Source organism: Platichthys flesus, chromosome 23 (genome assembly GCF_949316205.1).
Source record: "Platichthys flesus chromosome 23, fPlaFle2.1, whole genome shotgun sequence".
Classification (NCBI taxonomy): domain Eukaryota; kingdom Metazoa; phylum Chordata; class Actinopteri; order Pleuronectiformes; family Pleuronectidae; genus Platichthys; species Platichthys flesus.
In genome coordinates, this window is record NC_084967.1 from 14,884,173 (window position 1) to 14,899,268 (window position 15,096).

The 15,096-nt window shown below is 43.4% G+C and overlaps 1 protein-coding gene across 1 annotated transcript; it reads left to right on the forward strand.

Moving 5' to 3' along the window:
- Nucleotides 1–1,066: 1,066 nt before the first annotated feature.
- Nucleotides 1,067–9,989, forward strand: syt10 (synaptotagmin X). The gene is made up of 7 exons (XM_062382435.1): nt 1,067–1,403; nt 2,080–2,473; nt 4,704–5,265; nt 6,292–6,412; nt 6,683–6,854; nt 7,201–7,330; nt 8,538–9,989. The coding sequence occupies exons 1-7, from the start codon at nt 1,202–1,204 to the stop codon at nt 8,607–8,609; spliced, it is 1,653 nt and encodes a 550-aa protein (XP_062238419.1). The 5' UTR covers nt 1,067–1,201; the 3' UTR covers nt 8,610–9,989.
- Nucleotides 9,990–15,096: the final 5,107 nt, after the last annotated feature.

The window sequence follows — 15,096 nt, forward strand, 5'->3', positions numbered from 1 at the left end:
GCTGGCACGAACAGAGCATAATGGAAATCTGCTGTGAAAAGGAGCTGCAGAGGGACTGGGCTCCTGCAGCGGAGGCAACACAGTCTTTGCCTGTGTTGCATCAGTGATGGAAAATCCTTGAACACAGTTTTTCATAATGGAATGAATTTTTGTTCCTGTTTAAATGGGCTGTTAATGTTTGGAGCTTTGTGTTTTGCAGCTGGTGTTAAAGAAGCGTCACCTTTTTAAATGTGTCGGGGAGATGCTTCCTTCCCAAGTCAGTCAGATAGCTGTTTTTTTCTAACACATTTAAAACGAGGTAGGAGAGGCAGATCCTTTACTGCTGAGAGACTGACTGACAAGTGAAGAGATGCTGAGTTTAGGGAAACTGGGAAACTATGAAACAACGTTTAAATTCACACATTAGATCCACATTATTATTTGGACGGTGATATAAACTTGCCTTTTTAAAATCAAGACCCATGAATAATCATCTGGAAAATCAATGAAGATGTTGAAAGATGTTTTCGATCTCACATTGCTAAAGAAGTGGACTGTCTTCTGACTCATCAAATAAATCAGATAAAGAATATGCAACAGGCATGTCCACCTTTTTAAAAGAATTGTTCAAATATTAATGTAACTGTGAGAGCAAAAACACGTCTGTGTTAAGGTTGTGATGTAGTATAATGTAGCTAAATAGTGGATACATAAGTGTAGACGATAAATACTCCATAAAATACATAGAAATGTACAAATATACAAATACATTCCATTTATTGGAGTTTACAATTTGCTGTTGGGGTTAAATCCAACTCCATCTGCTTTGCAGGGGGATATTTAAACGTGAGGGGGGGGGGGGGGGGTATTGTGCAGGATTGTGGATCCAGTGTCAACGGGGACAAACCCTGTGGGGGGGGGGGGGGGGGGGGGAGTCGGTAACCCAGCATGTGTTGGACTAAAGGCGGGGACACAGACAGGTCGTCGCTCCCTCTCGGTTGGGGGGGGGGGGGGGGGGACGGACAACTGTACTCATAACTAATGTAATCCCGTTACTCAGCGGGCACAGCGCATAGTGCGCACAGCCATTGGCCGCGCGGAGGGTTGGGTTGGCCACTCGCTGCTGCTCGCTGCGCACACTGGATATGGATCAGGACGCAGCGCGCCTCGCCGCTGTCTTCCGCGCACAGGCTGCACAGCGCGGCGCGTAACCGGTGCCCAGATGAACCAGCGTCCCCCCGGCTCCTCCGGCGTGCAATGGCTTAACAGGAGAGACATGAGTGTCCGGGCGGAGGACAGCATCTCCCTGTGCCAGAGGGCTCTGCAGATCGTCACGGAACTTTGTCTCACGGGCCACGTCGACCGGGAGAAATGCTCGGATATATTCCCCCTGGAGAGCAACATACCAGGTAAAGGACACGCAGGTAAATGGAATAAAGTCTTTTTCTTTTTTTAAATCTAATTCTCTTCAATTCCACACTTTGTTGAAATGAAGACGTTGAGCAGTTGGATAAATCTTCACTTTACCTCTCGCCTGTTAGATCTTTGCTTTTGCGGAACGTGTCTTTACGCGGTGAAGTGTTTTTCTTCTTCTTCTTCTTCTTCTACCTGTTGCGCATCTTGCTGCAGCTCAGGCTGATGGAGCAGCAACAGGTGGATGATACACAGAGGTGGATGTCTCACTGGAGACAAATTAACCACGTCCTTCCTCTAGTTTCTTCTCTTTGCAATATGATTTAACATTGAGTTCCTGCATTAACCTTACATATTAGAAACTCTACATCTATATATGAGAGAGAAGAGGAGAAGTCAGGAGTAGACGGAAACACCAAATTGTTTTCCGTCTCTTCAGGCTCGAACATGTGTTTCTCTTTAATGCTGTTGGTTCCTCTACTGTGGTTTTAAATGACTTTACATTGTCCTGCTTTATCGAACAGGTGCACATGCTGCCCCCTCTTTCTTACAGCTTGCTTTCTCTCCTGTTTTCTCTTTCTCCCTTGCATGTTTGTCCGTCATATTTTGTCCCTCGCTTGCCTCTCCTGTCCCTTCTCTGTGTCCTTCTGTGTCCTCCTCTACTGGTCTCCCCATGGTTACGTGTAGACATCTCTATTAGTCTGCTTGCCGTGGTCGTAGGTTTCTGTGGCCTCGCCCTGTTGGTAGTCTCTCTCTTTGTCTTTTGGAAGCTGTGCTGGCCCATCTGGAGGAGCAAAGCTCTGTCAGCCCATGCGGAGAATGGTCTCCATGTGGGCTTCCCCGTGGCGCCTCCACCCAACCCCCCGCCGATCACCGAGTGCAAGGCGCCAGAGGTGGAGAAGAAGCGCCCGCCGGAAGCGAAGGTGGGATGCCGGAGCACGGTCAAGCTCCTGGAGGCGGCCATGAAGATCAGCCAGACGTCCCCGGACATCCCTGCCGAGGTGCAGACGGCCCTGAGGGAGAAGCTCACCCAGCAAGCTAAGATCCAGAGGCAGACCACAGATCCCACCTCCTCCTCCAGGTACCTGACCCCCCCTCACACCCACTCCATGGGGCTATTCATCCGATCACAATCCCAGTGTAATGACAGCAATTTTGAAAACCCACTTCAGTTTGTTTTCCTGACCCGTACAATACAAAACCGATGCCTACACGAATAAAAGAGAACTCCTGGCAGCTCCTGACCTTGAGGCCGCGGCCCTGGAGGTGGTCTGGCACGTGTCACTGGCCGGCGACCTTCAAACGCTGTTGTCCACAGCAAATTGTGTCTTTCAATACGTCTGACTGGGGAAAAAAACACCACCACCCCCAGTATGGGCTCGTCAACTGGGGGCCGCGGCTCAACTCTCTGCTTCAGCTCGAAACCTATAATCACAAGTCACGCTGCCATGGTGACGCCAGGAAGCAACCACAGTGGTTAAACAATCAGCTCTCGCTTCTCTTTGTTTTCCAGAGCAGTGATTAAAGGGGAACGTCCATAATAAGCAGTGCTGTGGGGCGGGAGCTGTCAGCGGTGGAAGGCCGGGTTCTGGTGACACGCACCAGGCAGCTGCACTCGGTTTCTCAGAAGAAGCCGTTATAGCTTCGGTTTGTCGTGGGGCTCGTTAATTAAATGATATCGAGTCCAAGGTCGTGGTGAATCACACGCCCACTAGGGAAACAGAGAGGCCAGGTGAAAGATTACAACGCCTGCTCCTTTCTCAGCCCGTCCTCCCACTCTTCTGACAGGGAGTCCTGATTCTCAACGTTTAAGGTCAATCTAAGTTGAACCTTAAAACATCTTAAAACATTATGAAACTAGAATAAAGACATGGTAGATGTTCTTCTCCAGATTCTCTCTTTTAAACATGTATTGATGGGTTGATAGAAATGCTCTTTAATGACCGTTAACTGAAGGACGATCAATTTGTGCACAAAAGCTAAGAAAAGGGTGAAACATGTGTTTTCCTCCAGCCCAGTATATACACCTAGTGTTTTATTTGGATAAACAACAGTCCACAACTCATAAATAATAGATTTTTCCTTCATTGTAAGATGAAGACACATAGCTAATCTTAGCTATTGAATAATGCAGGTGGCTGTGGAATAAAACGCAGTCCCCACAGTCATCTGCATTGGTCAATACTTTGCTTTTTGCTGCTCTAAGACCAGTTGGATGAGCCACAGTCTTCTAAAAGTCTTCTAGATGTTAAGACATCTGTGATGTGAGCGGATGGATCTAGCAAGCATTTGGATTTTGAGATATGTCACTAAACCAATTATCCAAATAGCTTTAATGCGTTGAGTATCATTTTGAGAGCAGGATGAGATCAGTACATATGAATATATATACTTTAAAGCTGTCAACACAAACCATGAGGAGCAGCAGAGCAAATAGCTGCAGCCAATCTGATCAGAGTTTTTCAGGATGTTTTTAGCTGCGTTTGAATCCAATTTAGATGTTTTGTTATGTGACAATATTTGTGTGTCTAGACCCGAATTTGCAGCTGTTCTCCCGGTAGCGTATCATTTGTGCGTCGGCTGTCAGATCGCTGTGATTGTCTAACCGTCGGACGAGGGAGGAGGGCCAGTTGCTAGGTGACAACATTGGCAAGTCAAACACAACGGTCGGTTTTCACCTCAGAAGATGTAAACCTTAGGAATTTACAGCATTCGTGGGGGAATTGTTTTAAATAAGAGCTTCAAATCTGAATGCTGATTTTTTTTCCTTTTTTTCAGAAGTGTCAAAAAAGGATGAAACCTTTCTGTTTGACCACATGTGGTTTTATTATGTTGTTTTCTCCAGGAGGAGACACAGCAGTAGGTTGAATCTTTACCAAGCTCACAGAATCTTCCTGTGTCTGCCCAGGTCGTTGTTGTTGGTGTTTAAAACATGCCTTAAGCAAATTGAAGGATCCGCCTCAAAGAGTCATCACTGGTAAATGTCTTGGCAGTGACCCATAGAGGGCGCAACAGCCACTTGAGCCCTCTGGTTATGTGAAACTACATTATCTGAGCATCTGCTGGTTCTAATCTAGATTTCTGTTCTTCTTCAGTAAAAAACAAAACAAACCAGTAGGAACCATATGTGAGGTCCTCTTCCAGACGGCAATATGTCAAAGCAAGTTCCATGAGCTGCACATTATTATGCATCATGCTTTTTCAGATGTACCCTCTCCTGACAAACCATTAGCGCCCATCACAACAAAGCCTCTCATGCGTTACACTGACACTTGAGACATTTACCAGATGCCCTCTTCCCTTCTCAACAGGCACAATTCATTCAGGCGCCACCTGCCTCGTCAGATGAATGTCACCAGCGTTGACTTCAGCATGGACGCCGTGCCTCTCCGCCAGTCCTCCACGGTGAGCATCGGAAGAATCAAACCTGAACTCTACAAGCAGAAGTCTGTGGACTCGGAGGGCGAGGCCAGGGAGCCCGTGGAGACGTGCGGGAAGCTGAGCTTCTCGCTGCTCTACGACTACGAGGAGCAGGCTCTGGTGGTGAGGATCCTCAAGGCCTTGGACCTGCCCGCCAAGGACTTCACGGGCACCTCCGACCCGTACGTGAAGATCTACCTGCTGCCGGAGAGGAAGAAGAAGTTCCAGACGCGCGTCCACCGCAAGAACCTGAACCCCATGTTCGACGAGACCTTCCGCTTCCCCGTGGTGTACGACGAGATCTGCAACCGCAAGCTGCACTTCAGTGTGTACGACTTCGACCGCTTCACCAGCCACGACATGATCGGCGAGGTGGTGGTGGACAACCTCTTTGAACTCTCGGATCTTTCCAGGGAGGCGGTGGTGTGGAAGGATATTCATGCAGCGACCACAGTGAGTCGGCGTTCACACACTCGCTGCCAGATCCCCGCACACACAAGGACACGCTCGCCATGTAGCAAACTTCCTACAAATCCCCAGTGAAGGGGCACTTGTACTGATTCTGAAAAGGTCTTAACAGGAAGTATTCGTCTGAATCGCTCCTCAGGGCCTGATAATCGTCAACAGTTAGAAGAAGTGGCAGGTGGAGCACGCTGCATAATTCATCGGCTCGGGGAAATGCGTTTCAGAAGCCAAACTCCCACACGCGCTTTTTCCAAAAACTGCTGGGTACTCTCCACGTAAATATAGCAAATCAGACTAAAAATACCAAATCGTGAGAAATCTTCAAATTAGTTACACAAGCAAGGCTTTACAGTGTCCTCACGTAAACACCAGTGTCATATGTAACACACTGGCCCACACAAACACATTTCACTCCTACATAAACACTGAAACACAAGCCTCTGCTTTCATTATGATTTATATCAGGGGGATAAACAGGGAGTCTTTGTTTTCACATCAACTCCTGTAAGATAAATTAACACCAACACAACTATTTATTCAGTTCAAAAACTCACCTGATATGAATCTTTATTTCCTCAATTAACTCTATGACATTCATCTATTTGTTTTGAATGAATTGCCAAAATGTTCATTTACAATAACACATTTTTGGTTTGTGACTGAATTACTGGAGTTTACCTGTTTATCTGATTAAGAAGCTGTTGCAGTTTGCACACAGACTCACAAGAGTTTAAGCTATTAACACAAAATGGAAATACATAGTACAGGGGACAGTTGAATTGAATGGGGCAGTCATTGAGGATCCCCCTTTGTCTTTCTACTTTGAACAAAGACTCTAAATCCCTGCTTTAAAAAAGGTTTCAAGTTTCTAGTTCATGTAGATTGATGGGGAAATAATCTATTAGTCTTATCACAGAAGTCGAATGTTTCTCCACATAAAACACAAACAGCAACACCTATATTATTAGTAGGTAACTTAACATTGCTTTTGAGTTTTGATTTCTTGTTCCTCAGGAGAGCGTGGACCTCGGAGAGATCATGTACTCGCTGTGCTACCTCCCCACAGCGGGGAGAATGACCCTCACAGTCATCAAATGCAGAAACCTCAAAGCCATGGACATCACAGGCTCCTCAGGTAACCCCGACAGCGGATCGAATGTGGCTCGCTTCAAACGCTCAAACTGAGCCATAACTCAGACTTAGTTGAAAACAGACAGCGGGTGTCCACTTAGAATGGAAATGGGGGAGAGGAGATGCTGGGAGGCCACTGGGAAAAAGTGTGAGCGTGAGAGAAGTGAGATAAGAGCACAAGCTTCACTCTGTCAGTTTCAACTTACCCCTGAACATTTAGTTCCTTATTAAATCATCCTATTTAACAGTGATCTCAACAACCTGTGTCCCTCAGATCCGTATGTCAAGGTGTATCTGATCTGCGACGGGCGGAGGTTGAAGAAGCGGAAAACAACGACCAAGAAGAGCACGCTGAACCCCGTGTACAACGAGGCCATCATCTTCGACATCCCCCCCGAGAACGTGGAACAAGTCAGCTTGTCCATCATGGTGATGGACTACGACCGGTGAGTCCAAGCTGGAGACGCACACACTATTCGCTGGAGGTCGTCTTTTCTTCCAGGGTCGTTAAGGACATGATAACCATAGAAAAAGCTTTTAAACACATTTAATTGGTTTGTGAAATTGAGGTCAGTTTGTTCTCTCTCCCGGTTCAGACTCGACCTTGACGAGCCTCCAGCTACATTTCAAGTCTTTTTCTTTTCATTTAAAAACCTGATGAATTACACATTTATTTAATCAGCACAGTCATTATGTGTCTGAATCTGCACCCGGACTACAGGACACATAACTATGTGCATCTAAATCTGTGCTAATGTGTGTGTGTGGGTGTGTGTGTTTTGCTGCTAACAGGGTTGGACACAATGAGGTGATCGGGGTGTGTCGCGCCGGGCCGGACGCCGAGGGCCTCGGACGGGATCACTGGAACGAAATGCTGGCGTATCCACGGAAGCCCATCACCCACTGGCATGCGCTGGGAGAGGTACGGTGATGTTGTCGTCCTCCATTCCTTCACTCTGTCCCCCCCCCCCACCGCACAGTCTCAAAGAACTCATATTTACAGAGCTTTCTAGGAGTTCCTGAACGTGACAAAGAGACAAATCAGATCATGCCACGTTTGAAAGTTGAGCATCGTCGCTCAACGACACTTTTCCTTTTCTACTCTGAGTGTAATGTGGGTAGTTAAGTTCTTTTAATTAAATAAAACATCTGGCCTCTAAATTTAACTCCTGTACTTTATTAATTAATTACTTACTCTTAATTATTATCTATTCTGGATTCAATATATATCCCACACAACACCAGAGTTAAAACAATGCATTTAGATTTATTAGATCACGTTTTTTTGGTCGATTCTCTTTTCTTTTATAAAGACAAAATCCAGGAACGTACCAATATAGAAATATTTAAGACAAAATGGATGATTTCATGATTTAGAGTCTTAAAACCAGTGCTCATAGAAAAGTGACCAGCTTTGCAAACTTCTTAAAATATCGTCGTTCACAGTAATTTCACATTTTACATATTATCCATGTTTTTTCCTCTTTTGCCGAACCTGCCCCCCCCCCCCCCCCCCCCACCTGACGAATAGGAAAACACAGGTGATTACTAATCTTCAGTGGTTAAACGTCTTTATGTAAAAAACTGTGATCATAGGCAAAACTAAGTGGAAGTAATGGACGTGGCAGAAAGGTAAAGAGTCAGAGAAGGAGATGGTTGCACGCGTCAGTTTGGGATCACATGTCTGAACACAAGTCTAAGTCAAACTGATTTCCAACCTGCATACGGGGCAACACAAAAGTATGATTCCTACTAGAGTCTTAGGAAACCTTTTTGAATACATATATCATCCGATAGATCCGAATGTTCTTTATTGACCAGGCTCTAATTCCTACTTCAACCATTTTGGAGACAATCCTGCCATAAGTAACTGACAAAGGAAATGCTTCTGCTGTACAGCCCCTGTTTAAGCTTGTGCTTCTTTCCAGAGGGAGTCTCATATTAAACCTGCGTCTGGCTCCCTCGGCCCTAATCTGCTCATGCCATCTGACATCACTGGGCTGAAACGATCTGTTTGCCCATGATCACAGTGCGTCCTCGGCACAAGAGAAATACCTGTTCAGTTTCCATCCGTGATATTTAATGGCTCCATCAAACTTGAATGTGTTGTGTGACATTTTACCTTGCAGTGGCCCGGACGAGCAGTGAGCTTTGAGAGTCAAGGTTCGTGTCCGTCCCCCAAACCGCCGCCGACGCCCTGACGACCACAGGTAGAGTGACAACGGGACTGTGAGAGAAAACAGACGTTTGCTTAGAGCTGCTGCGAAGCTGTGTTGCCTATTTGTGATCACGTTGTGCGAAAAAAACTGAATCCATTCCAACAAGGTTGTGATGAAACTGTGTGTATTCACTCATTCGAGCTGCAGCTCTTGAAGGGCTCCACAGAGCCGGCTATGCACAGCACCAACTGTCACTCAACTCGAGAGTTCGTTTTCCCCTACGGCTGCTCTGAAGTTTTGTTTTGTCGGACCACATGAATAGTAGACTTCGCTGCGAGCTGTCCTCGGCGATTCACCTCCAGCTATTCAATCAGTATTATCCGGCCCTGAAGTGGAGTTATAGAGCTGGAGTGAAATCGCACTTTTACCTTGAAATGGCACAAAGGCCAAAGGGCTACTCTGCTCAGTGCCATCAAAGCGTTAACTTGATTGAGAATTAGTCTTTAAAGTGGATATATTATAAAAACTCCACTTTTGTAGTGCTTCTACACGTTAATATGGGTATCTGGCTTGTCTACCATCCGAAAAACCCTGGAAAAAAAAAACTCCCGCGATTTGATGTGGTTCCTCTATGTCAGAAACGATCCGCTAGAGTGCGTCGAATGGGATTACGACCGAAATAAACGTCATAGTCCCACCATGCCCATATAGGGAGTCTCGCTACATGGCCTTGGACGAGCGAGCTAACGCTAGCCGAGCTCGCGAGCCAATAACCGGCCAGTGGACAGGACTCTTGGATCTGGAGAAGCAGAAACATGTAGCAGACATATGTACAGAGAGAGGAAGAGCAACTAGATTCAAGATGTGTTTGAACTATAAAGTGAAGTCGTTTCCAAAAACCGGGAAAACCTGATTTTAGACAACAATTCTCATATTTATTTTTGTATTCACCAGATAGATATCAGAATATGATAAGAAGTAGCATATAGAAATGATTTAATCCTCCTCTCATTCTACAGGTGTATTTGAATATTAGGTATATTCACTACCTATGATTAATTCCCTTGTGTTTCTACTTCAAGAATTAGCGCTAAAAAGATAAAATACATGTTAAATACATTTAACATCAATGTTTAAACATATGAGGAGCACAGTATCCAGATTGTAACTGAACTTTTCAGTCTTCAACTCATTCTTCATATTCATTCAACACACAGATCCGTCCTCATCCTGAAAACATGTTTCTTGTGCAGTGTTAAAAGTGAAACACAGAGTTTAAAATGTGAACAAAAAAGAAGGAAACTAAGCAGGTACAGTAAACTGGGATCATGTATCATACTGGTGATGTTATAATATATAATATTATTTATGCAGCAATCGAGTGCACATTAAAGGCCCAGAACAATGTCCTGATTTTAAACTGTGAGCAAAAAAGTGATAAGCTTGCTTTTGTTTGTTTGTTATTATAATTAAGAGAATAAAAGTAAATTAGATTAGATCGAATAGAAGAAAAGTTACTGCACATTGCAAAAAACACAAATACAGGGCTTCAAATTATTATTATTATTATTATTATTATTAATTAAGATAAAAAACACTTAGCATAGTGAGTGATTGTTGCTTTCATTTATTGACCATGTGGTTTTATTCGTGTAAAATCAATTAACAGCACAAAGATGAACCGATGTGATTCTTCAATCAATTAAAGAAATGTGGCAGAAAAAAAAAGAGCCAAACTTTATTGTACAGCTTTTTTCTTCACCTGTTACAAATTCAGGGAATTGCTAATCCATGGGAACAAAAAAAAGAAACATACATATGTACTCTTAAATATTCTGTTGATGTTTTTTACATGAAGCCATATGAAATAAAGCTCAGTGCATCTGACTCAGCTTCTCCTTTGTGAGTAATAAAAACCCAAGATAGCAAATAGAAAGAAAAAGGCTATGTACTGTTATGGAACTTGCACACGTGCAGATGCATCTTCCCCTGTGCCGCCCTTGATATTGAATATTTCTACATGTAGCATGTTGTTCATCACATACTGAAGGGAAATGGATGTGACATTTCAAACTTGTGTGTGTGTGTGTTTACATTTGTATATACATACAGTACATTTGTCAATTGACCTGTTTATATATATATATATATTTAAAAAAAGAAGTTGTCGTTAAAATGATCAAAAGAAACGAAGAGACATCAGAACGTCTCTCTACTGTTTGGTGTTGATTTGAACAGCGCGGACTTGTACTCGAGTGACATTGATACACGTTCTGTTATAGTTGTGAATAAATAGTCCAACTGGGAAACCCAGTGACGCGGACTCCTACCTTAACCAGTAACTTCATGTCTAGACCAGTGTAGAGCTTTGATTGCTGTGATCGTTTGCATATTGAGTGAATCTACGGTAAATTGAGCGAGTTGAACCACTGCACCCCCCACTGTCATGACGTGTACAGTTTGTGATAACTTTTGTAAAGATTTAAAGTCAACATTTGGGATATCATTTATTGTATCTGTTTCATATGTATTTTAACAAAATAAATCAATAAAAAATATCAAGAGTTATAACATATCCGTGTGTGTGTCGTTGAATGATAGGGCTAAAGCTAAAGCTAACATCTGCACTATGGGTTTATATATAGGCTGTGACTCAATTCAGGGGCTGCAGATCCCGAAATGAGACGGACGGGTCAGCAGAACTCATTCCGGCCCTTATTGCTGTTGCCTGGAAACAGAGCTGACATTTAATACGATGATACAATTTTACTGCCCCCCCCCCCCCTGTTAACTGCTCTGTTAGCTGTGTCCAGTCGAGTTGAACCTTGGTGCTAAAGCACTGGACGTCTCGTGGACAGCCCAGACGTGAGACTATAAAGTGATAGTGGCCTGAATTCAGACTCAGCTATTGGCTGTTTGTCCAAAATATTTTTGGATATGAACGCTACCATCTTACGCAAATGACAGGAGTCTCGTTCTTGTTCAGAAACCATCTAAACGAAGCATTTATCTGACGAGTACAGTCAACTCAAGATGGGTTCACGTCCCATCCACCAACACGGAGGAGGAGGGGCTTCTGACCTTTACAATACCTCCACTTTTCAAGAGCTGTCATGTCTATGGTCGTATCTTCTTCACACACAAACACACACTGTCTGTTTAATTATGGTTCTGTCACATATCATCGTTTTAATGCTTCGTTCCTCTTGTGTTTTTTTTCAACTCGCTGTCAAGACAACAACAAGGATAACTTTTCTCTTTTTCTAGTGGAGAGCAAGAAGTGTGCTGTGTGCATTTAAAATGGCATAATTACTCTGAATTATACAACAGCGTGAGACGAAAAAGTAGAGAGAAAGAACAGAAGCGAGTTTTCGAGAGCAAGTGCTTTTCGTAAGATACCGAAGGCAGCGGATTGTCAAAGCAATGTCCGACAATATGAAGAAGAAGCAGTTAGACAGAAGGGTTACATTTAATTAGCTAAATCCATATTCTCCTGTGGATCTGCACCAAATTGCATTCTCATCAAGATCCATGAATTAATCTCTGGGAAATTAAAAACAAAAGGTCACAATGTTTGAGATGGCAATAAAAAATTGGACGCCTCAAACTTTGAGGCGTCAGGAGGTTTTTCTAAACAAATCCAAAATGTGTTTTGTCCTCAAACTCTTCAAATTGCATCATTAACCAGCAGCAGACAGGAGGCCAGGGTGAAGATGTGAGCAGCCGTTCCCTTTGATACTCCCTACAATTACTGCAACACAGCTGAACTGCATGTTTTTCTACAAATGCGTTTTTGTCTGTGAGGGTTGTCGGCAAAACACTGTGCCCTTCTACCACTGCAGATAATACCTGTTGGATAACCACTCGACTGAGGGACTCAAGGCCCCAGTTTGTGCTTTTCAGACCTTTAAGTAAAAAATAAAGAGCTTCTCTGATTGATTATTCCTTGTGTCTCCTCCGCCTGCACACGTTTGATAGTGAAACATGAAAAGCACATTTTGATCTCTCTGCAAAGCGCACAACAACGTCCCTTTGATCCACGACATCGCCCAGAAACACAAAAGGTTGGGGGGCTGTGTTGGTCTCCTTGGCAATAGAAGCTGCCCACTCTCCTATATTAGGCTAAACCCATATTTAGAGTGGAGTGCTATATCTGTAGTTAGCCCCGACTAATAGCTGCGCGTGGTGATACGTGTAATTAAAGCTTAGTCATTTCCTGAATGTTTATTTGCGCTGGATGTTTAACTCTGCGCAGATTGGTCTGACCTCATGTGCACGTCAACAATGCACCTGCGAGATCAGTCATTATTTGGGGCTAATTAAACATCCCAGTTTCATACTGTCTTCGCAGAAGATGTGAGCTTCTCTCAACTTCTACTCTCTGAAGAGACTCTGTTGTAATAGCAACAATTTCTATTCTTTGTTTTGTTACCTCCACATTTTAATAACTTAATAATTATTCATCACTGGTTTATCAAAGATGTTAAAAACTAGATGTATCAGTGGAGATGCATCTTTCAAAGATATATCAGCGTTTGAAAATATGTGTTGATATGAAAACTTGCATTTTACACGATTAACAATGCAGAGACGATGTTTACGTAATATAAAGTTGTAGTTTCTCAAGAAACAATGAGATTTTCTTATCTCTTAATATTACAACTTTATTCTCATCTTACTTCAACATTACACTTGAATTTTGTTCTTTTTCATATTTCTCTAATAACATAACAAGGATACAGATATTGGATGATATATCAAAACCAGCATCAGACCCCAAAAACCCATTCTGGTCAGGCTCTAATAAAAACCTACTTTTCCTCATATTGAATCCAAAATATTTCATCCTTTTCACATCAACTCCTATAATCGAATCAGGAGCAAATCATATTCTCTCAAACCAGGGTTGTATCACACCATGATACTTCATAGAGGGAGATATTGCTGTGAATGAGCAGGTTTGCTTCAGTGTAGCTGGTATTCCACGGCTCATTGGATGCAGAGGGTCAGAGGTCAGATCATTAACGGTGAGGTAGCTGGGGGGGGCTGCTTCTATTCCCAGAACAATTACAGTTAAAGGGGTAAGTGGATGGACAGTTGTGTAATAGCCGCCGCCCATTACAGCCTAACGGTAGCATTTATGGCCTTGAGTGTTGCTGTTATGAAAATCCACGGCCCTCTGGCATGGGGTCATGCTTAGAGAGCAACTGGTGGGAGCTGGGGTATGTAAATCAGATATCAAAAATATGTTGTGTAAGATTTCCTGTCGGCTTCTGTCTTATCTGATAAGAGTCAAGCACAGACATAGAAGACGTGAATACAAAGCACAGACACTCGTTCTTTCTTTTTTATAATGTCAGTGTGAATGTGAACCCGTCTGTCGTCCTGGAACATCTGTTCAGAGTCGTCTCGTGTTATCCTAATGATTCCTCCCGTCTGGCACAGGAACTCATCTACATCTCCACACTTGTCTGACATTAACGCTCCCCTCCTGTCTTGGAATGGAGGACAAGTAATGATTTGAGGATGGGGTTGAATTTGAATCACCACCAGTCTCAGCTTCTTGTAAACACGTCGGGTTCGGACGAGCCTCTTGTATCTGCTGCCGATTGCATGTTTTTCCTCGCCGAGAGAAAAGGTCGAGTTGTGATGTGCGTTCCTGTAATCTGCAAAGTGGCGCACCCGGCGTACATCTTGTTAAATCAATTTTGAGTACAGCATGTTTTTGAGCGTTTCAAATACTAAGAGAAGAAAAGCGTCTGTCAAGTGAACGGCAGGAACCAGGCGTCACCGGCAGGGAGGAGATGAAAGGTTGAGGAGCTGCTTTTCAAAGCATTAGACGGAGGCGACGGAGGGAAAACATATTGATGAAGGCAGCTATAAATAGATGTTTCACCCCATGGGTACGAGCACAGGAATCCTCTCTCATTACTTCTCCTCCTTCCACTGATTCGCCCTGACAAAAGTCGTCCAGTTCATGAATAACCAGGACGAGGATTCACATTTAAAAACCAGCTGAACGTGTGAATTTCTTTTAATTTTGGCCTTTAGAATTTCCCCTGAAGCGTAATTAGAGCGGTGTCGTAATTATTCTGTTATAAAAAAGGGAATTTAACTGAACAGGTTGACGCGTAGAGATGTGAAGAGGGATAAGTCGTTGAGTTCAGATTTCATAAATCTTTAAATTTTGTGAATATCTCCTGAAATACCCAACGTGGAAATGCGGAGCTCTTCCTGGTAAATCCTTTATGTTGTTTTTTATGACTAATTATTTCAATTATGTTTCTGAAAAATCTTATTTAGGCATGATCTGAATACTCCAATACCCATGAGCCTCCATTTCCCCAACTTTACAGCTGTGGCCCAAACTTTTAAAGTCAGTTGCCTATTCAACCTGAATTTAAAAGTTAAGCAATTACAAATTGTAAGCTCTGAGATTAGATGTTTCCTTCCAAGATGCCTCTTGGTAGTCATAGTTATCTTCTCCTCTGAAGTTCCTGTGCACAACAGGCCTGTGTGACGTGGATTC

Coding starts and splice junctions, on each gene's coding strand:
- syt10 (XM_062382435.1), top strand. CDS start 1,202: ATGAACCAGCGTCCCCCCGGCTCCTCCGGCGTGCAATGGCTTAACAGG. Junction 2,474..4,703: donor GATCCCACCTCCTCCTCCAG/GTACCTGACCCC, acceptor CCTTCTCAACAG/GCACAATTCATTCAGGCGCC. Junction 5,266..6,291: donor ATATTCATGCAGCGACCACA/GTGAGTCGGCGT, acceptor CTTGTTCCTCAG/GAGAGCGTGGACCTCGGAGA.